This window comes from Barbatula barbatula (genome assembly GCF_947034865.1).
Source record: "Barbatula barbatula genome assembly, chromosome: 25".
Taxonomy (NCBI): Eukaryota; Metazoa; Chordata; class Actinopteri; order Cypriniformes; family Nemacheilidae; genus Barbatula; species Barbatula barbatula.
Genome location: NC_136788.1, coordinates 16,733,213 through 16,754,926, shown reverse-complemented (window position 1 = coordinate 16,754,926; position 21,714 = coordinate 16,733,213). Strand labels below are relative to the sequence as shown.

Below are 21,714 nucleotides of genomic sequence, written 5' to 3'. Positions count from 1 at the left end.
GCCAACATGTCAAAAAAAAGCGAACAAGAGCACGAAAGACTTTTAAAATGTTCTTTGATTCTTTCACAGGCCTGGAAATCAGTTTTGACTAAAAGCACATCCGAGTTCAGTAGCGAACTGAAGGTTTCTTAGAAAATGATTCACTTCCGTCTTAAAGGTGTCGTTCATTATTAAATTAAAATGTCATGATAATTCACTCACCCACACATGTCATACAAACCCGTCCGTGTGTTTATTTCTTCTATCCGAAACAAATTGAGGCTTTTGATGAAAGCTTTCCAGGGTTCTTCTCCTCAATATAATGCACTTAAACAGGGGGCTGTTGGTTAAGGTCCAAACTTCAGTTTCATCGCAGCTTTGAAAGGCTCTACACGACACCCACAGATGAGTCTAGCAAACATGAATATATGGCTTGCTCTGCCTCGCAGGTCCTCCAAGACGCACGTCCATGACTTTGGTATTACCCAATCACGATTGAAAGGTTACGCATGACATAGATTTAAAAGATTTAAACATCTCTGAAATGCACACAGACTGACCATTTTACCATTTAATGTAACGTGTCATTCAACACTTGAGCGCTCTTCTGTCTCCACGCTCCTAAACACTGGGTCGTGACCTTTCCAACGTGATTAAACGTGACTGAATGCGCTACATGGAGAGCAAGCCATGTACACTGTTGGTGTTTTAGAAGTATATCATTTCTCGCTTTCTTGGAAAACGACTATGGTTTCACTAGAGAACATCCTTATTCATTGGCTGGTGTCGTGTAGAGACATATGATGAAGTTGCGATGAAACTGAAATTTGGACCTTAACCAACAGCCCCCCGTCGAAGTGCATTATTTGGAGAAGAACCCTGGAGAGCTTTCATCAAAAGCCTCAATTTATTAAACACACGGAAGACTTGTGGATGAGTTAATTATTATGACATTTTAATTTTATAGTGAACTACTCCTTTAAGCATACGTGTCGTAATGAATTCATATTGGCTGTATAAAACACAAAACATATTGACCCACGCACACGGTTTCTTCCTAAGAACGATCCGTCACAAACGTATATTCAAATGTACACGAGAACACAAACCAGTTGTGCCAGTGCCCTCATTCCCCGCGGCACTTTACATTTACAGGGAACTTACAGAAGAAAGCATTAGACTATTCATAGCTCCATTTTATGAAACACTAAATCCACATCAGATTTAATGGATTTATACTATAGAGGATATAGCTCCACACCCCCATCGCTGGAGCTCCAAAAGATCTTAAGCTCAATATAAATGGATTTGATTCCTGTTTACTGATGGCGGGACAATAACGGCTCTGCTCATGAAATGACAGCAAATCATAAAGATGACACGACGATATCAAATCCTCTCATGTCTTCTCACATTGAAAACAATGTGTGGTTTATTAAGAACGCAAAATCTAGACAGCGTTCTTAGACATTTTTAATCAGATGCATATCTAGGAAACCCTCTGTTCTGGATTTTAAAGCTATGGCACGGATATGAGGGAGGGAGCTCGTCGTGATGCTTGGAGAGGCAGCTCACCAGGTTTGGACACACGGGCTGATCTAGAAAAACAATCAGATCCATCCCCGGACAGTTTACTGGGTTGAAGACAAAGGTCCCCTTAACGTCAGATGCGTATGCACGCGCCCTTCGGCTCAATAATGCTGTCTATGAAGTTTACTACGCAGGGAGCCCGAGGTTGAATTGTCTTCATTACAACACACCCTGACAAATGTTGTGCGATTGCATCGGTCATATGCATGTAGACTGACTCCAGATTAGCTCATCATTCAATGCATGGGGCTCAGTAACACACACATGAACGCGTGCCATGTTTTATATGGACTGATATTAACACGAATGCAAATCTAGACTGGAAAAGCCGATTCATCGTCTCAGGCACAACACAACAAAGACGAACCCGAAAACCATCAACATCACATGACAGTGAGCATGTGTTTCCTTCTGTGCAGAAATATATCCTGATATACATATCGAACTAAACAAAGACTAAATGGATCGTGTGGACCAGGACCAGCATCCATTCATCTCAGTGGAGACCCTCAGTGGGTTGCATTGCGCCACACAGATCCAAATAAACAACCGACAAACCCCCAAATGTGGAGGCGGGACATCCATGTTCCACCCGTGCGTTAGTGTGGAAACGCGCACTGTGTATCATGTACATCGGACCCCACGGATCAGGCGACCCCTGTACAGATGGTTTTCCGTGAGGGTCAGAACCAGAAACGCGTCAGAAAACACACAAACCGACCCGATGCGCCTCTGCGCCAAACGCGTCCTTGCGCGTCTCACCTGCGTTATAATGATCCAAATGGACGCGCGCATCCATGTCTCTGCGAATCCGGAGTCGCTTCTCTTTTAATCCCAACGAAAGCGGTTCTTGTCACGCACGCACACGCACGCTGACGCCAGTAAAGACGCGCCGTGCTCAGCAGGTAGATCCGGCAATGACTGACGATCTCTGTGCGGTGACGTGCACGCGCAGCGCGGGGTGGGAGGCGCGTGCGAGTGGGAGTGTTAAGTCTGAATTCTGATAACGTCTGATAACATGACAGTGATTCTGTTGGTTTAGGGGATGTGTGATGGCTTTGCCTGAAGAACGAGAGAAACTTATTCTGGATGATCAAATGTTTTGACTATAATGGTGATGTGGATCTGACTGATGGGAACCAACACACACAACAAACCAGTTTATGGGTCGTAATGGTGTCTGTAATGGAAACCCTTGTCAATCGTTTTATTTTTAAGGCTTGTCATCACGTTTATCCAGGACTGTATCAATGATGTGATATTGTCTGAAGATTGTTTGGGTTTTTTAAGGCGTCTTGGATACGGCAGTCCGATCCCCTGGAAGTGACATCGGTCAAATGTTTTTGTTAGGAGAGCCCCTGTGGCCCCGATGAGTCTCAATTCCAGAAACTCAAAACACCGGTGGTCTTAACGGTCCGGATGTCTTTAGAAAACCCCCATGAGCTTGAGAGACGCAGGAAAAAACTAAACAAGTTCTATTTTTGTTTGAACAGATTGAAGAGCTCAATGTTTTTATATTAGTTTTCTAGGTACTTGATATGATTTTGTACACATGGTTTTTAAAGGAGTAGATCCCTTCACAATAAGACCCCGAAGTAGGAATAAATAATACTATGGAAAGTCAACGGGGGCTTATTTTGAAGTGAACTGCTCCTTTAATGGCCTCTGAAATGTCTACACCAGGTTGTCATGTAAATCCCTGTGGGAAAACTGAAAGCTCAAACATCTCACAGCTTCAGTCAGTACATGGTGTGAACACGCGTCTGGAAGTTCAGCTAATCCTTGGAGAAGGACGCTCCCGTCCTCTCAGAACGAAACTCAGACGACTGTCCATGTGATGTGTGATCCAGATGATCTTCACTGACTCGCTGTCATCTCAACCTGAAACTAACACGGTTTCTGAAACAAAGATGTGACCGTGACACTAGTTTGTGAAATCCAGACGGAGAACAATGAGACCGGCCGCCGGTCTGTGACTGACTCAATGGGGTTTAACTGAATGACATTTCACAGAAGCAAACAGGCCATAAAAAGAGACGTTATCATTGAAGACTTGAGTTTGTGACATTCAGGGCATGTCTTCACCTGAAAATGAAAATTTTATTCCACCACACGTGAAGACTACAGAGGTGTAATCTGTATTTGGGTCATTTTGATGAGAAATGTTTGAGTTCATATTGAGATCTTCACTAATGTTGACTTTTGATTGCAGACGAGACAAATCTGAGCTCAGTTTGACACATTGTTGACGTCTCTTCTGAAACTCATCGCAAGGGTTGCGTTCAGCCCCGATAAAACGCTGCAATGCGCTCTTTAAACGGAAACGGTGCTGCAGTCGTGATGATGCAAGAGTTGAAAACCCTGGTGTGATGATGCAAGAGTTAATCCTACTCTTAATCCTGCACTGTTAGATAACAACAGACCGCTATCCTTTCATTGCCAAAACTCTTGAGTGTGTTGTATTTCACCACATCTCCTCCTCGCTCACGCAGAACAACCGCCTGGACAGAAATCATTGTGGTTTCGAGAGCGGTCATTTCTCCAAGACTGTGCTGCTCTCGGCATTGAAGCCATGAGACTGGCAAGAGCTGCCTCTAACTTGTCTGTACTCATCCTACTGGATCTATCTGCTGCCTTTAATACCGTTAACCACCACATCCTCCGGTCGATCCTCGAGACTATGGGTGTCTCTGGAACGGTGCTATAATGCTTCAGGTCTTACCTCTCAGGTAGGCCATTTAGAGTATCCTGGAGAGGTGAGGTCTCTGAGTCTCAACATCTGAATACAGGGGTGCCTCAGGGCTCAGTGCTTGGACCGTTGCTCTTTTCTTTAAACATGGCATCCTTAGGTTCTGTCGCGCGGAAACATGGCTTTTCCTATCACTGCTAGCAGATGATACACAACTCCAACTATCTGTTCAGCCTGATGATCCGACTGTTTCAGCACGCACCTCAGCATGCCTGAGTGATATTTCGCTCTGGATGCAGGACCATCACCTGCAGCTGAACCTTGCAAAAACAGAACTGCTTGTAATCCCGGCCGACCCAAAAATGAATCACAACCTCTGCATTCAACTGTGGTCATCAAGCATCGTATCTTCCAGAACGGTCAAATAATTGTCCTGTATAATACCTGTATTAAATAAAGGATTTGTTGAATTTTTTGGGGTTCATTTTATGAAATAAACAATTTGTTGAATTGGTCCTGCAGTTCGGTCGCATTTAAAGAAACCGTATGGGACATCGACATCTAGTGGTTGTGCTTGGAATCACGGTTTCTTTTGATTGTTATCAGAAATAATCTACAAGCACTTTATTGTTTGTGAATGTGTACCGGAAGTTCAATTTGGTGTCACAAAAGTGTGCATATGCAGTAAAGTTTGTTTATGTTGTTAAGATGAAACCGTCTAGACTGTAAATGATCTGTTCCACCCACCTTCACAGGATATTTTATCACGACTCAAACCCGTTCGTCTGGCTGGTGAAAGAATAAAGTTAACAGAATATACTTGCAGTTACATTAACACTTTAAATCACACAGAAACAAGAGGACACCGCTATCATTTCATTCTTTTAACCAGAGTAAAAAAAACAATCACATCTATTATAAGGACTATAATGAATATTTTCAGGGTGTTCGAGTTTTACATTTTATTTGTGGTCCTGCTTATATTAGCAAGTTGAACTCAATCCTAAACTCTAATACTTGCATTAGAAAAAAACTGAATAAATATAAAATATCATAGAGAAACAATCACCCTAGCAACCACACGGTGTAACATAGCAACAGATAAAATAAAAAATCTGCATAGAAACACCCTGACAACCACAAAACCACGCCCACATGAAAAACACTGTAGTGTACTATAGTAAACTGTAGTAAGATATTAATGTATGTTTTCTGTAGCATTATGTACTGTATTTTGTACTGATACTTTACACTCTTTACTATGGTAATGCTCAAAAACTCTACTACAGTTTACTGTAGTAAACACTAAAGAATTCCACAGTATTTTCTCATGTGGGAAGCGTTCTGCTGGAAAATGTCACACATTAAGAGTCACGTTTATTTCAAAATCTTCCTACGGTAATCCTAACATTCTGAAGGCGTTATTTAAAATCTCCAGCGGTTCTGAAATGTCAGAGAATCTTTTAACTGGACCCGCCTTAGGAAAATAAACTCACATCTCACAGGATCATATCTCCTCCAACACAGAAGGGACTGAATTAGTGTCCAATGCAGTGTATGAAATCAATCTGACATAAGAGTCCAGATCAATAATCTTCTTTGAAAATTCTAGATGTGTTTTCCTTTGTGAACATGAAGGTGTAACTCAGTTAAAGCGATTAAAGTGACAGTTCACTCCAAAATGAAAAGTCAGTCTTTATTAACTAACCCTCGTGTTGTTTCAAACCTGTAAACATTTCTCTGTGCTGAACACAACGGAGGATATTTGGAAGAATGTGAATAACCAAACAGCTATAGTAGGGAATATAAATACTATGGGAGTCAATGAGAGATGAGATCTGTTTGGTTACAGACATTCTTACAAATACTGTATCTTCTTCAGTGTTTAACACAACAAAGAAATGGTTACAGGTTAGAAACAACATGAGGGTTAGTTAATACAGACAGATTTTTTATTTTTAGGTGATCTGTCCCTTTAAATAAACTCCAGATTCGAGTGAGAAATGTTGTGATCTCACACCGCATATGAACTGCTCAACTCACATAAAAGAGATTTACTGACACCAACATCTGTATGTGAACACCAGACGCTAATGAAAGTGTTTTCAGAGCATTGTGTCATTGTTTCGAACACACACAGACTACTAAACAGACTCTGTATTCACATGAAGCGTATCAAACTCCCTCAGACTCTTCTGTCAAACACCAGCAGATGTTTGATTTATTATCAAATGTTTGTTCATTTTCAAGCGTCCGAGTTTCAAAAGCACAGTTAATACACAGCAAGTGTTACACACAGTGTTGAAGTGACCTGTGGGGTCAAATCTCCCTCACCGTGACCCTCAAAGGGTTTGATGGAACATTCCAGACATTGTTCACCTCCGATCTCAGTCTAACGCCTCGAGGAACCCGGTGTGTCACACACAAACCATATCGCAACCTCCAAAATAAACCATGAAGAAAAAACACAAATAGAACACGATACAGCGAAACCATTTATTCAAGTTGACATCTATTAACCTCGTAAGCAGCTTCATAAACAACTTCATTTAAAGATCATTTGATCTTGTGTCGAGCGACCTTTGCAACATTGCCAAATTGTGAAAACACAATAGAAATCTAGTTGAATTGAATCTTTATGTTTCTAGAAGCAAAGAGCAAACAGATTTTTAAATCTACTAGAAGTTCTGGTATACTTGTAAGTGTAGCGTATCAATAGAATACTACTCGGGACTACATCGGTCATCTTTTAACTTTATAAAGTGTATTTTTAAGTAAACTTTAAGTGTGACGTAGTAAACTTCTACGTCTGCTTAGCACGTCAAAATTAGACAGAAAAGTATACTTTAGTAGATTTTTTTGTTCAAACGAAATATCCTAATAGTGCATTATAACCGCAAGGGTTGTTTCGATTCTATATGAAACAATTGCAAAGGTTTTTAAATGTACAAATATTGAAATAATCTGAAAAAGTACAAATTTGATGTTTTGTCGGGCCCTATTGGCTGAATACAGAAACACACATTGTTCCTCTCATATCCACCAAAACAAATCATCATTAATAATCTGTTGAAAGTATTTATTAGATTTCACTCTCTACCTGTGTTGTGTCAGATAATTAAAAAACAATTTTACTTTCTTACAGCGAAGCCAAAATCACATGCATGACATTATTTGCACCGTTACGTTCCATTTGTACAAAACATCAGCAGTACACACATAACCTCTCACGTACATCACAACCTAACAATTCAATCACTGTATTAAATATGGATCTCATACATCATCTAGCATGTGTTTGCATGCCTGACATGCAAGCAAATATTTCAAGTTCAACCTGCGGGCTCCACCGACAGTGCATTTAAATGCCATACACACGTTTTCATAATAGACAAAGTGTACCACCCGCTGTCTGTCTGGAACATCTGTCGAGAGATTCCATCAGAAGTGATGACCATTTTCCGGCTTCAAAACCCTTTATCACTTTACTTTGACCTGAATAACCTCCGTTTATACACCGTCGTGATTTGTACGGTCATTTCTGAAGCTTTAAAATGATTGGAGATGATTTTAAGGATAAAATGCGTATCGAACAGCTGCGAAAACACATCGGTCTTTCTTGAAAACTCTTCTTGTACACTGCAGCTGTAAGAGAACTTGCCGAAACTTAAAAATACATTTATTAGGGTTTTTCAAAGCATGATGGCTCAACTTAAGATATATTCTCTGTTCATTTGCAGTGTAGTAAACACTGGTAACTGTACACACTCCAGCTTGGTTATGTGAAATGTTAACAAAAACATCTAGAGACACAAACAGTGAGTTCAAAATATAGATATAAAATATCCAGACATCTACAGTCTCTCGACATCAGGGTCGGAAAGCGTTAGGTGGATGAACGTAACAAGGAAGTCTAGCCCGACCCCGGCAGATATTGTCCTGTATTCTGGATATATCCTCGACACACATGTGTTAGGTAAAGCCAGGTGTTCCCGCTGTAGGGAATCCTCACAGAAGAGCAGGCGGCACAGAACGCTCGGGTCGCTCCGTCTCGCCCTCCGCTGGCTGAATAGCTAAACACTACTGTACTTCACTACATCGAGCGGATTTATCGCTGATCTCCTGCGACGGCTGTATGCGATCTGCACTGCTGGCACAGGTGTGAACCAGGGTTACCTGGAAGAAGAACCAAACGTCAATGTACACAAAACAGTCAGAACGTGAACGATAATGTTTTAATGCCATTGATAATACAACGCAAACACATGATTTTGGTGTGTGTGTACCTGTCTCTCATGGACATTGAAGGTTGTGTGTTGAGGAATGAGAGCTGCTGTTCCAGACTACACACGCGAAACGCCAGATAACATGAAGAAATGATCAGCAGAATGATGCTGTCGAACACAAACACACAAAACGTTTCTCAATCATGTTTTTCCACATAATAAAGACTTTTATTCTTTTAAAGAAACAGTCCGATTCAAATGAGGTCTGTGACCAGCAGAGGGCGACATTAAACAGATGAAAAGGTATGGAGCTTTGGACTCACAGCAGTATGAAGAACTTCAGGAGATGATATTCCATCTGACCGAGTTCCTGCACCGGTTCAGACAGTAGAATCTTCTCAGCCTCCAGATGTCTGTCTACACAACACAAAACATCACATCACTTCATGCAGAGAAATACATTCGGTCTGTTTACACAACATTGAAAGAGCGTCTCAGACTGGTGGTTACTGCTTCATCCAAAATATCATTGTGTCAACATCATTTCAGGCAAAAGAGTGAAGTGGAAAAAGAGTCAGAATACTGTGTAAATACATCAAGAGATGAACAGTACACACAACTGATATTAATATGCAGAATGACAAATAAACTCCACAAACACAATATTTGCCTTTCATTATTTGCATAGTCAATAAATGATGGAGGTTAAGTTTACTGTGAGGGAAGGTCAATAGTGTGTGTGTGTGTGTTACCCTCGAGCGGGGTCTTTGCTGTGTGTATGTATGTGTGTGTTTGTGTGCATATATATTTATATATATGTGTGTGTGTGTGTTACCCTCGAGTGGGGTCTCTGCAGTGTATGTATATATATGTATGTGTGTGTTTGTGTGTATATATATTTATATATATATGTGTGTGTGTTACCCTCCAGTGGGGTCTCTGCAGTGCATGTGTATGTATTTAGATGTATGTGCGGGTGTGTATATATATATGTGTGTGTGTGTTACCCTCGAGTGGGGTCTCGGCCGTGTACATCGCGTCTCCTGCACTCAAACTGCTGGTGGAGTTTCCCAGCAGGTCCGGTAGAGACGACGACACCGACGGTACTGACGGCTTCCTGCGCCATTTCAACACTGGTGTGAAGTCAGTGGTTACTGGAAACTCATCCTGACCACCAGAGAGAAACATTTCAGACTGTATAAACATCAAACAAACATGATGACTGCACTGTGGTCTCATGAACGAACAGTATAAATAAAAGCCGAATGAATGAATGTGTGTGTGTGTGTGTGTGTGTTATAAGCTGTATAGAATTCGTACCGTTGACAGAGAGCCGGGCTCCTCCAGAAACTCCTTCAAACTCAAACTCTTTTTTCCGTTCACCTGAAAATAACCATCAAATGATGTTTCTGTCGTTGTGCATCACAGTAAATATACACACTTGTTAATGGCTGAACATGCATTTATGTGTCAGGCGGTTTATGTGTTACTAAGCAACAAAAAAATTGACCATTTATAAATGATGACCTCTAGTGTGTGTGTGTGTGTGTGTGTCACCTGTAAGTGTGTGCAGATTCTTCTGAGCACATCATACACACTGTCCCGGGACAGCAGAGACACAAAAACATACTATAAAAAGAAATAAAACACAAATAAAGTTGAATAAACAACCACTGATGAATTTAGCAAAAGAATCAGTTTAATCTCCTGTCTGAAAGAAAGGATCAAGATCATTCAGAGTTTTTTGTCAAATACATCAGAATGATCTGCTGAGATCTTATTGAACTCTGTGCTTTGGCATCATGATGAGGGTTTGGACTGGCACTGCACCAGACCACTTCATAACCGTCGTCACATGCGTGTGCATGTGTGCAGATGTGCACGTGTGTGTTTCTGCACCTTCTGACTGGTGTCTGTGGTGATGGCGAGGCCGTTGGGAACCAGTCCGGCTGTCTTGTGTTTTTTGACCAAGCGCACAGAGACCACCGGTATGGCCACCTGAACCATCAGAAAAGATTCAAAGACGTTACAACCGGATTCCGTTTCAATGTCAGATCCATAACCTTCAGATGCATGTCATATCAAACGAAGCGCATTCACTCCATGGCCTGAATCTTTGTACTTTCAGTTCTATCAGTGTTCAACAAGACAAAACAAACAGAATACAATCATCCAAAACAGATGGAACACAGTGTCTGGGACAGATGAAATGTCAACAGATTTTAGAGAGAGCGTCGAGTCTAAATGAGGTCATGAACTCGATATATCGCTACTGTGGAGCAATTGTGACTTCAGGCCAAAGTGTTACTACAGTACATTACAGTACAAACGCTCTGTACCACAGACCTACTTACAGCTCACATCAGGTTATCCATCAAACCATCAATACCACCATAAAGCATACTAGTGTAATTCAGGATTTACTATAGTAAACCACAAAGTGTTTTTGAACCACACTCTAGTAAATATGAAAGTACTGTATCAACTATATGAAAGTACTATATGTATCTGATCTATCCATGAATTTTAATGCCGTTAACTACAGTTAACACTAGAGTACAGTATAGTATTGTGTTTTTAAATCTAACTACAGTGTTTACTATAGTAAACGGTGTTAAAATTCTGAGAAAGCATCGAGTTTGTTATTTAATCCTCCTTTAGTAAATAGTGAAGTATACAACAGTATTAACTATAGTAAACAGTAGTAAAAAAAAAACCTTCAAACCTCACTATTCTTATCTTTGGATAAAAGCGTCTGCTAAATGACTGAATGTAAATGTACTAAGATTCATAGATCATTTAGTGTTTGTGAACCTTACTCTAGTAAATATTAAAGTATACTAAAGTGTTTACTGTAGTAAACGGTGTTAAAATTCATAGAAAGTATTTTGTTTTTATAAAAGTTTTTAACCCTTCTTTAGTAATATTAAAGTATACAACAGTATTTACTATAGTAAACAGTAGTAAGATTCATAAATAGTATAGTAACAAATACTATGTATACTTCATTAACTACAGTATGTATTTTGTCCATGTAGCAATAAACAATTATATATATAAATATATCATTAACAAATGTTTATATTAAGTAATATGGCACTCACAAATAAAACCTTAAGCCTATTAAATATTTTAGATCCAACCATAACCACATTATATTCTTCTTCATGACTTTAATATCGTAGCCTGTAAATCACACTATTAAAACGCTCTCATATTTTCATTCGTGTTTCATGACTGAGGGATCTTTACACATCAAGTATTATAAAGCTCGACTGTTTTGTATGTGGTTTGCTCACAGGAAAGTTGCAAATATATTATTATTGTACAGAACAACATAAACATGAGGTAAAATATGCTTTACTGTTGAGAAAATATCACATGTCGCGCGCGCATTAAAGAACAGTCACATGTATTCAGCACACACCTTGATGTCTTTCCCGAACAGGTTGGCATAGAAACACAGCCAGTTTCTTGAGATGTAAAGTCTTCCCTGGAGCAAGATATCCCGCAGAAGAGCACAGGAATATACTACAGCAAACACACAACAACACGTCACTTTCAGGTATAAACACAGCACACAGATGATGAAGATGATGAAGATACTTTACCTTTCATGAGAATCTCCTCGTTTGGGACGGCTGAGAAGAGTTTGTGGTACTGTGAGTTGTATTTGCTGACGGTCTGTGAAGAAAACATGCCGTTGATATCTAACAGAACAAACGCTTTATTATAACATCCTCTTTCATTTTTCACATCACACACGCTGCAATCTGATTGGACGTTAATGATCTTGGACATTCCACCTGACAGACTCCGCCCATCCTCAGCCAGCTCATTTACATGAACTGATTCCACCTGATAAAAAGCGCCCGAGGGTTCGTATAAATGAAGAGGATCGTGACTCATGAGCAAAGACGTTTGTAATGTTTAACCACAATCTTGCACGACATACAACGGTAAACTTCACGAGCGGTTTCATTCATTGAGATTAAACGGTTTACATTTCATGTTTCCATCATTTGACACAGATGATTCAGAGCCAGTTAGTAATGTGAGAAGCAAAATAAGAACTTACTGAACCCCTGTAGCATTTCTTGACATCTTCATAGGTCAGATCGTCTATGAGCTGTAACCTGAAAACACACAAACATTATTCATAAATTACTTAAAGCATATTTTTTTATTATATTCATTTGTTTATATTAATTATATAATACAAATTGAACTAAAATGTCTAAAAGTAAAAGATCTTTTGGTGTGGTCCCAGCATAAGAGTGTAGAGCTGGAGGCAGTCAAGAGCTGGAGTTACCGTGACAACTGTGATGCTTCGTCAGAGGACCGCTCGACTAACAGCAAACTCTCGTCTCTCTTTCTCTTTTATTCAAAAAGGTTGATTAAAATGACCAATCTGAGATCAAATCTGTTATTCATATGCTTTAAAGTCAAACGAATGTTCATTTATACTGAATAGTTCATTATTATTATTTTAAATAGACGTCATGTCATAAACATCACATTTTATATTCAGAGTGACATTTGAACAAATAATATCGAATTGACTAAAATGTTTAACGTACTACACAAGTGTCTTTATACAAGTTAAGTTTATTGTGTAAAAAGAGCTGTGTGAGAGTTATTGGATGATTTGATCTATTTGTTATTTAAGTGTTTATATGTATACAGTATATGAATTAAGTATTCAGTTTACATATGGCATTTTCTTTATGGTTTAAACACTGTTTATTAATAAGACAACACAGAGGACCGCTTGACTAACAGCAAACTCTCGTCTCTCTTTCTCTTTTATTCAAAAAGAGTTTAATCTCAATACAGTTCCTCCCTTGGCCGGGACCTGTAACATATATATATAAACTAAAACTTATATAAGTTGAGCTTCGATTGAATAAAAACATTTCTAAATTTAGTTTAGGTTTTCATATAACGTTTCGGCCTAATGTAAATGTTTTTTGATTTCAATGAACAGAAATAATGTTATAGTTTGAGTAAACGATAAATAAGTAGAAATATTCTCTCCAATGCTCACAGAATTACATCCGTAAAATGTGAAGATGCAAATGTCGTCTTCACAAATATTCTTCCCATGCAAAACAAATGACAAACGTGTGTTCACATACGCACAGCAATAACAGGAACATGTCTCTTTTTCTCCACGTCCTCCTACGGTCTTTTGCTCAGGACCCAGGGGATGCAAATTGCATTCAAAATGTGTGTTGAGTTGACAAACAGATGTGAACCCCAAAAGCAGATCTTTCATTCCAACCAGAGGCAAATATGTGCAAATGACACCAGTGAACCTTAAAGAACCGGGACAAGAGTCCACCTCCACACACATCCGCCTCATATTTTACTTGAAGGTTTTTCCCGGCTTCGTTCCAGAAAGTCCCTTTTTTCACCCAATTCCCTGAACTTCCTGACACAAACAATCCATCATTGTTTATGGCTTCAGCGAGTTCACAGCGTTCGGATGTTGCTCTCCTTTTGTTTCCTTCCTGGAACACATCAGCTGTCTCTGCAACGTACAGCCAAGAGCACATTATAACCTCACATTATCACAGTTTCATCTCTTTTGTAAGCAGCTGTGTGTCATATGAAGCAAGCACACGCTGCAAGAGAGATTTTACCAAAAGAAGCGTTACTCTTCCTGTTTTTTTTCCTCTTTCTAGATTATTTCTGCCGCTTTTCAACATGCACTGCTGTGTAAGAACTCTTTTAAAGCTGAATTTAGTCTATAAAGAAGAAAACACAGTATGTTTCTTAAACACCAAGGTAACTTTACATTAAAGAATGCATTTAAACGCCGGCTCACGTAACTGAGCGTTTCACATCAACAGAAAAAGCTGGTGAGATCCTTGTGCAACCTGTCGTTCCATTCTGTTGCTTCAACACAACCACACATGAGTTTCTCCATAACCGCTTGACTTCCACCTTCGGTTACACGAACACAAATCAACTCATGTCATGCTACAAATATTTAGGCTAAGTATGGATGTGATATACACGTGCAAGATTCAGTCTCGCAAACATGATCTCAACAGAACTTTAGGACATCAGTAAGACCACATGAACATTCGTCACGCACACACCGTCCCGTGTCATGTGTCATTCAATCCCGCTCATAAACCATCAAAGAGCAACACGTGAAATTACATTTTCCTCTTTCAAATGTTTCTTGTGTCGCCTCCTTATAGCAGTGAACCAGACGAATACAGATGAGCTCTTCACATCACAGAGCTGTCAAAACACATCAAGCCATGTTTACACACACACACACTTTCTGCAGAGAAAGACAAATCTACTCTGACACATTTATATCCATATCTGGACACAAAATATTAGACGTCTATGGTTGGTGTCTGTGCATGTGTGTATATTAGTGTGTGTGTGTGTGTGTGTGTGTGATGTTCTGTCACAGATGAGAGCCACATAGTGTGGAAACAATAGAGAGAAAATGGGACTCATTAGATGCACAAAGAATCCTTTAAGAGAGAGACAGAGACAGAGACAGAGAGAGAGAGAGAGAGAGAGAGAGAGAGAGAGAGAGAGAGAGAGAGAGAGAGAGACAGAGAGAGAGAGAGAGAGAGAGAGAGAGAGAGAGAGAGAGAGAGAGAGAGAGAGAGAGAGAATGCACACACATAGAAAGAGAGCGAGAGAGGGGATAACACACACATGCACGCACGCGCTCTTGGGATTTCTTTTAATAGATCACACCATACTATTTAGGGTGACCATACGTGCCATTTTTCCCGGCCAGGATTTATAAACTGTGTGGAAGGCAGCGTTCTCTCGTTTTCGGCGCATATGCCACAGTTAAAAATATATTCTCATCTTAAGACGTAATAATGTTAGTTTCATTGTTCCCTTGAAACGCAACGGTTGCTCTCCTGAAATAATAAAGAAATCCTGTGCACGTATCTGACACGAACACAATCTAGTGAGGTATTTCTAGTGTGCACACTATATGACGCGTCGACTGTGTGTAAAACACTTCTCTATTATGATCTTCTACACAACACAAGCAGAGTCCACAAAACCTCTCTTCCTTGACCCTTTTATCAGACATATTCACACATTTTATACCGAACCGAATGAAGATTGCAAAAGAAACTAAATGAAATAATAACATGCGCTTTTACTGCTCAGAAGTATACAGTGTGCTTGAATTGCATATCAAGTCTGTTTATTGGTTTTAACATGTTTGTTGACATTTCACCACACTGTTATTCTAAAACAACACTTGCCAAAAACCCAGTGACAGCTTTTAGATTTGATCAGCTGGATATCTCCCTTCAGTCGATGTCATACTCTTAATTTCATCTCAGATTTCCAGAGGGAATTTCTGACGCTGGCCTTGATGTTAATTGAAAAACAAGCGACTGACGCCATATTCATGTTTTTCTTTATTTTGACTGTGTTTTTATTGCCGGAACACAACACACGCGACACACGAGCGGATGAGCACAACAGGAGCACAAGTGTGTGTTTTAGAAAGTAAACAGGGTGATTTTTGACCCAGTCCCTGTGCAGTTCACCAAACCTGCGTCACTGAGTAATAACACCCTTTGTGTCGTCTCCAGAGATTTGGCTTTGAAGGCTCATTGGACTAATCTGGTTTGAGAAGATCAAATTTGTCCTCAGAGACGCTGTGTTTGTGAAGACACACACACTACAGCATCATCCGCCTGCACATGTTTCATCGTGTCACTCAGATGGAAATATCGCTGTTATACACACGAGCTACAACAAACCTGATGTGATTTCATAACTTTATCGCCTGAAAACGTTTTATTAACCTAATGAAAGCATCATTACGTAAGCTCAGAGGTTAGAGGAGTTTGTGTGTGTGTGTTATGTTATGGATGAACTGCTGCCCAACCCTGAACACAAACCAGTATGTGAAGAACAAGAACCGGCTGGTGGTGGATTTCACAGACATGACACGGCTTATAGAGATCTTATAGACAGATGTCGCCCCGATGTGTGTGTATTTATAAAACACATCCCTGCATTTGTGTGTGACTCCGTCTCGAATCCTACAGTCAATGTAAATTGTGTGTGGTACTCACATGAGGCTCTGTCTGAAGTGGGCGGGGCATTGGGGGTCGTCCTCCTTCTGGGGGTCCGTCAGCTCGATCGGCGTCACCAGGCCCATGTCATCGGCCTGTTCGATGAGCGCCGTCATTATTCTCTGTTAAGAAATAACAACACATATGAGCTCTTTTCATAAAGTGAAACAGCATGTGTACTATAGAGCAAAACAAACACAAAGACAGACGTTTGAAACACTTTTTTCTCTTCCTGTAAAAAAGACACAGAACTTGACGCCTGTGTTTGTCGTGACGCAGGACCTCAGAAGACATGACCTAGAAAAGTGCATTAGTTTATTGGGATTAGAGTGACCTCAAAACTGCCAGCCACAGTAAAAACAGGCATCAGTACAACAAGCTAATGTGGGCGAATCATATTAATCGGATCAGTCAGCGTGTGAGAATGAGTCAAACGTCGAATTAAAACCCCCCGAACAAACAACAACACAGAGACACCTACTGAAATATTCATCTGCTGACGGCGTTAAAGGGACAATTCACACAAAAAGTACAATGACTTTCTTTCTTCTGCGGGACAAAAAAAGAAAGTATTTTCAAGAACGTTCATTAAATCCAAAACAATTTCTCGAAATATCATCTTTTATGTTCCACTGAAGAGGTTTACAACCACATGAGGGTGACCTTTATATTTTTGGGAGAACCGTCCCTTTAAGAGAGCTGTAAGCATGTCACATGTTCACTTCTGTTACTGTAACAGAAAGCTTTTGATTGAAAATCATTCTGTCAAACACATCATTTCAAGTACCGTCCCTTTAAATGTTAGTAGTAAAAAATCTGCAAACGTTCTCTTGTGGATTTTTGAACACTGTCGGCACAGAGCAAACGCACTGACAAGTGATAACAACTTCTAAATATAACCCACCAACCCGCAGCGTCTGAATCGATGGGCTGAGTGAGAAATAAGCTGATAACAAGCATTAAATATAGAGGTGTGAATGACCACAGACACGCTGACAACACAAACGCCCAACACCTCTGCTTTAAGATACAAGTAAACCGATATAGAAATGTTCACATCCAAATAGATATATCATGACATATGGATCAATAAGATGCTTTATTCATTATGTATTGTAGGAAGTTTCCAGAAATAAAGCCAATGATTTCTATCCTGACACAAGAGTACAGTGCACTGATCTCTGATCATCTCTTGGTAAGCAACTGTCATGGCTTCTTCTAAACACCAGTGTTATGGGGAGAGCGATTGTTTTTCCTGGAGCTCATCCAGGCCGTGAACACATGAACCCCTGGGAAAATCAAAAGGAGCTCGGGCAAATGTCATCGCAGTCTCACAATATTGTGCTTTTACACCGGCACGCATGCGGTTTCCCAGTCAAAAATCATAAATCGATTTTCTAAGTAACATTTCACATCAAGAACTGTAAAGATTCCTATATTATCATTCACGTCGACTGAAGATTTATTTTTATTTCATGTTTATACAAAGCTCACGCTCTGCTTTAATGTCCTCAATGCGTGAATCCTTTAAACTCAAATGGACTTTTATTCAATAGCCGGGATTCCATCCCAACGTGATGCCAATGTTTTCAAAGTTTGCTATTATAACAGGAAAGATCGGTGCGTTTCCATCAAGTTCCTCAAGCGAGGAAGATCTGGAAACCAGAAAGACTCAATCAACCGTAACGGCCGCTTCGTCTCGTGGCTTTAATGTTCGCTACGTCAGAATTTATTCAGCAAATGCGTTTCCATCTCCTATCATTCGCATTAACTGTTTTAGCCAGAAAATTATATAAGGTTTTTACTTTGAAATGTGGAGTTTCCATCACTCGATGCGAGACTTCAAAATATGATGGGAACCCGGCTAATGTTTTATCTTTCATACACTGGATAAAAATCGCTCTGAAAGTGGTCACACAATATCCATCGTCTATATTGTTGTGGCTGTTTTTCAAAATGTTGTATCATTTTTAAACCTTTGTCTTGAAAGTCTTTTCTTGTGAAGTGGTGGACGCCTGTGGCAATGCAAACTTCCCAGGTTTCATATTTGTTTCTTTGTTACTTGAGACATCTCGTTTCCTTTGAAGTCCTCACACAGATGTGAGATCTCACTAACAACGGTCCTTCACATCACCATGGTAACGGCTTTAAAAAGGTCCCTTGTGGGTTTGTGGAGTCGACGTGCACACTTTTCAGGTTACAGGTAAACGAAAGGCCACAAATACTGCCGCTGACTATAACTGGTGCTTTGTAGTATGCTTCGCATCGAGTACATGCACTGAAGGATTTTTCAAGCACGACGCTTAAATACACACGCAAAAATCACTGAAAGAAAAACCCATGACTGTTTCCATGGCAACCAGCATGAGTGCAATACATGATGCTAGAGTCCAAGTCATATGATCTATTCTTTTTTTTGATCATACTTTATCGTGCAACACACAAGGAGTATTTAACATAAATTAAATTACTTGAAATAACTCTAAGCCTATATTAAGAAGGACAGTTTGTTCATAATTCATTTTCCACAATAACTCCATCGTAAGCATCTTTATCAGTTTCTATCAAAAACCATTAAAGCATCATCATGAAAACCAGTTGAGAATGGGTGGACTTGAGTGGACACATAGGAGTTGGAAACCATGCAAATGCAGGGAAATATCTCCTCCCAGCACATTCCAGAGCTCGACTTCAGTAAAGAGCGACAGCTTGACTTGCATGTACACGCTGGGACTGAGATGACTAACAGTCAGCTATTCATTTATAACATAACAACGTATATAGAGCCTCGTGACATTAAAGATGAACAACACTGATCCATGCGCGATCAACAGACCGTCGCAGGTTACAATTCCAGTATTCATGTCTGAAAGGAGCAGAAATTCAAGTAACCACACCTGAGGATAAATATAACCAGCGTGAACTGAAAGCAAAATGTGACAACCTCGTCAGAAAACACATCACATACATTAACATCAGATGAACATTTAATAATCGTTTCCGTTCTCATCCGTTCCTGACCGTCCATTATTCTAAACAAAATGTGGCTAAAATAAATTCATTCAAAGTTGATCTTTTTAGCATGCGTTTGGATGTGCATTGTCATTTCTGGCCAAAACAAACATTAATGACATTTGCATGTGTAACAGGAGCCCAACATTCCTGTTTGACTTCTGATCTCAACATTAACACAGACTTAACTGGACACAAAACCACACATTCCAGTGTCACTGTGACAACATAATTCATCTTTCATTATAAACGCTTTGTACACACATCTCTTCTGCCTATTGTAATAATCTCCTCCCCTAACTCTGTTTTAACAATACATGCCAGCTATAGCCATCATACACAAAGGGTGTGTGTTTACCCTTCAAGATCTCCTATAAGTGTCAGAGGTCAACGATTGTCATCCGCGCTGACTGGAACCTCTGTCATCACGGCTGGAAAAATTAAAAATGATGAGATTTTTCGGATCAAAGCTTCAGCAGTCAGTGCAAAGGGCTTTGTGTATTCTTAAGGGATATCACAACAGGAATGTCCATTGAGCGAGTTGAGTTACAGAAAACAACAGATGAACACAGTGGGAACACGCATGCATGCACACACACACACACACACGCACACACACCCATAGCATAAAAGAGTGCCAGAGGTTTCAATTTCTCCACTCTTTCTCTTTCTCTCTCCTTAAGTTACTCGGCTGCTGTTGATACCACATGAAAATACATGAAAATTTACAGTTTCAGACCACCCTTAAGATAATTTAACTATTGTTAAAGTGCAGTAAACATAGTTTATCGAATGATTGACGTGTATGTTTTATACAAACACCATAAACTTTAGTAACTGTAATAAAACCAGAGTTAAACTAAATACAAATGCCTTTAATTCGTGGTGACGTGAAGTCACTTAAGTTCCAAAAATTCATGTTTTCTTATTATGTCAACATGTTTTTATTGTGTTACTTGGCTGTATTTTTTTAGTTATTGTGGCTTGAATCAAAACCAACCGACTGCAGTTTTATTGATATTAATTGGACTGCACAATACAAAAACAATTAAAAACGGATTTACGAACCAAAATCTTCACATATAACCACAATGTTCTGGTGAATTAGTAATTAAAGAAGAATTAAAGATCGAATAACATTAACGTCCATCTGTCTGTCTGTCAATCTGTGTATATATGCGACACACTGAGCATTTAATGTTCGTCAATACGTTACTACGAAGGTTTTCTTCGAAATTGTGTCGCTATTGAAATGAAACGATGCAAACGTGCTCGAGTATCTCTACCGAAGACATCAAACAGAATGAGTAATGTATCCAATAATAATCTCTCAGAACGCTCGAGACGCAAGTATCAACAATGTCTCCAGTGATACAGTAGCGGATGTGAATGTTTCCGTCGCTTACCTTCAAAGAGAACTCCAATCCGACATTACACGGCAAACACGGCTCATCTGCGCCTCCATTACATTTCAGTGTAATTCGCGTGTGGTTGTCGAATAAGAGCAGCTCACATATCGACAGTAAATCGACGCAAACGACGATCGTTACCGAGCGCTCGTGCAACGGGAAATTCTGCAGACCGGTTGCGACTTGTTGCTCCGCTTTGCAAAGGCGCAAAAGGAGGCGCGGCCTGTGCGTGTGACTCCGCCCCCTCTCGGTACACGGCCCCTGCAGTCGATGTTCAAGGACGTGGACGGATGTACCTGCGAGACCCTCGTTGTCATCTTCAGGGTGTCTTGTGCATTGAATGAATGCTTGAAGTACACGTTAAACTAACGAAATGCATGGCCACGCACCTCAGTTCAGGCCAGTTTTACGGTTTAACCTGTTTTGAGTAAAAAATAGAATTGCTATTATTAGTAGGCTAGTAATCTTGTTATTACTGTGTAAGGAATGAGCTTCATTTGGTTGTTTTTTGCGCATTATAAGGAAAACATGCTGATCTCACACAGCTTGTGTTTTGCGCGCTCACGCGGACGCTGGAAGAGCGCGCTTGCGCCTTGAATTCTATTCGCGCACGTGCCTCGAATATAAAGCCCCGTCACGAGGGCTTTTTCACACTAGTGTGATTCGTTATTTTATAAACGCAACATGACGTGTTTTAAACATCACTTTCTCACGGGTTTAGA

General features: G+C 40.0%; 1 protein-coding gene across 1 annotated transcript; it reads right to left on the bottom strand.

Moving 5' to 3' along the window:
- Positions 1-6,735: 6,735 nt before the first annotated feature.
- Positions 6,736-21,206, bottom strand: gramd2ab (GRAM domain containing 2Ab). The gene is made up of 12 exons (XM_079449554.1): positions 20,990-21,206; positions 16,572-16,693; positions 12,563-12,620; positions 12,096-12,168; positions 11,912-12,015; positions 10,384-10,482; positions 10,042-10,113; positions 9,805-9,867; positions 9,492-9,651; positions 8,808-8,901; positions 8,545-8,652; positions 6,736-8,434 (listed from the first exon to the last, which is right to left on the bottom strand). The coding sequence occupies exons 2-12, from the start codon at positions 16,685-16,687 to the stop codon at positions 8,431-8,433; spliced, it is 951 nt and encodes a 316-aa protein (XP_079305680.1). The 5' UTR covers positions 16,688-16,693; positions 20,990-21,206; the 3' UTR covers positions 6,736-8,430.
- Positions 21,207-21,714: the final 508 nt, after the last annotated feature.

What these genes read in the sequence shown, in the direction of transcription:
- gramd2ab (XM_079449554.1), bottom strand. Translation starts at nt 16,687, where the DNA reads ATGACGGCGCTCATCGAACAGGCCGATGACATGGGCCTGGTGACGCCG. An exon ending in CCACAGACACCAGTCAGAAG is followed by an intron (nt 10,114 to 10,383) that starts GTGCAGAAACAC and finishes TTCTTTTTATAG; the next exon opens with TATGTTTTTGTGTCTCTGCT. An exon ending in AGCCCGGCTCTCTGTCAACG is followed by an intron (nt 9,652 to 9,804) that starts GTACGAATTCTA and finishes TCTGGTGGTCAG; the next exon opens with GATGAGTTTCCAGTAACCAC.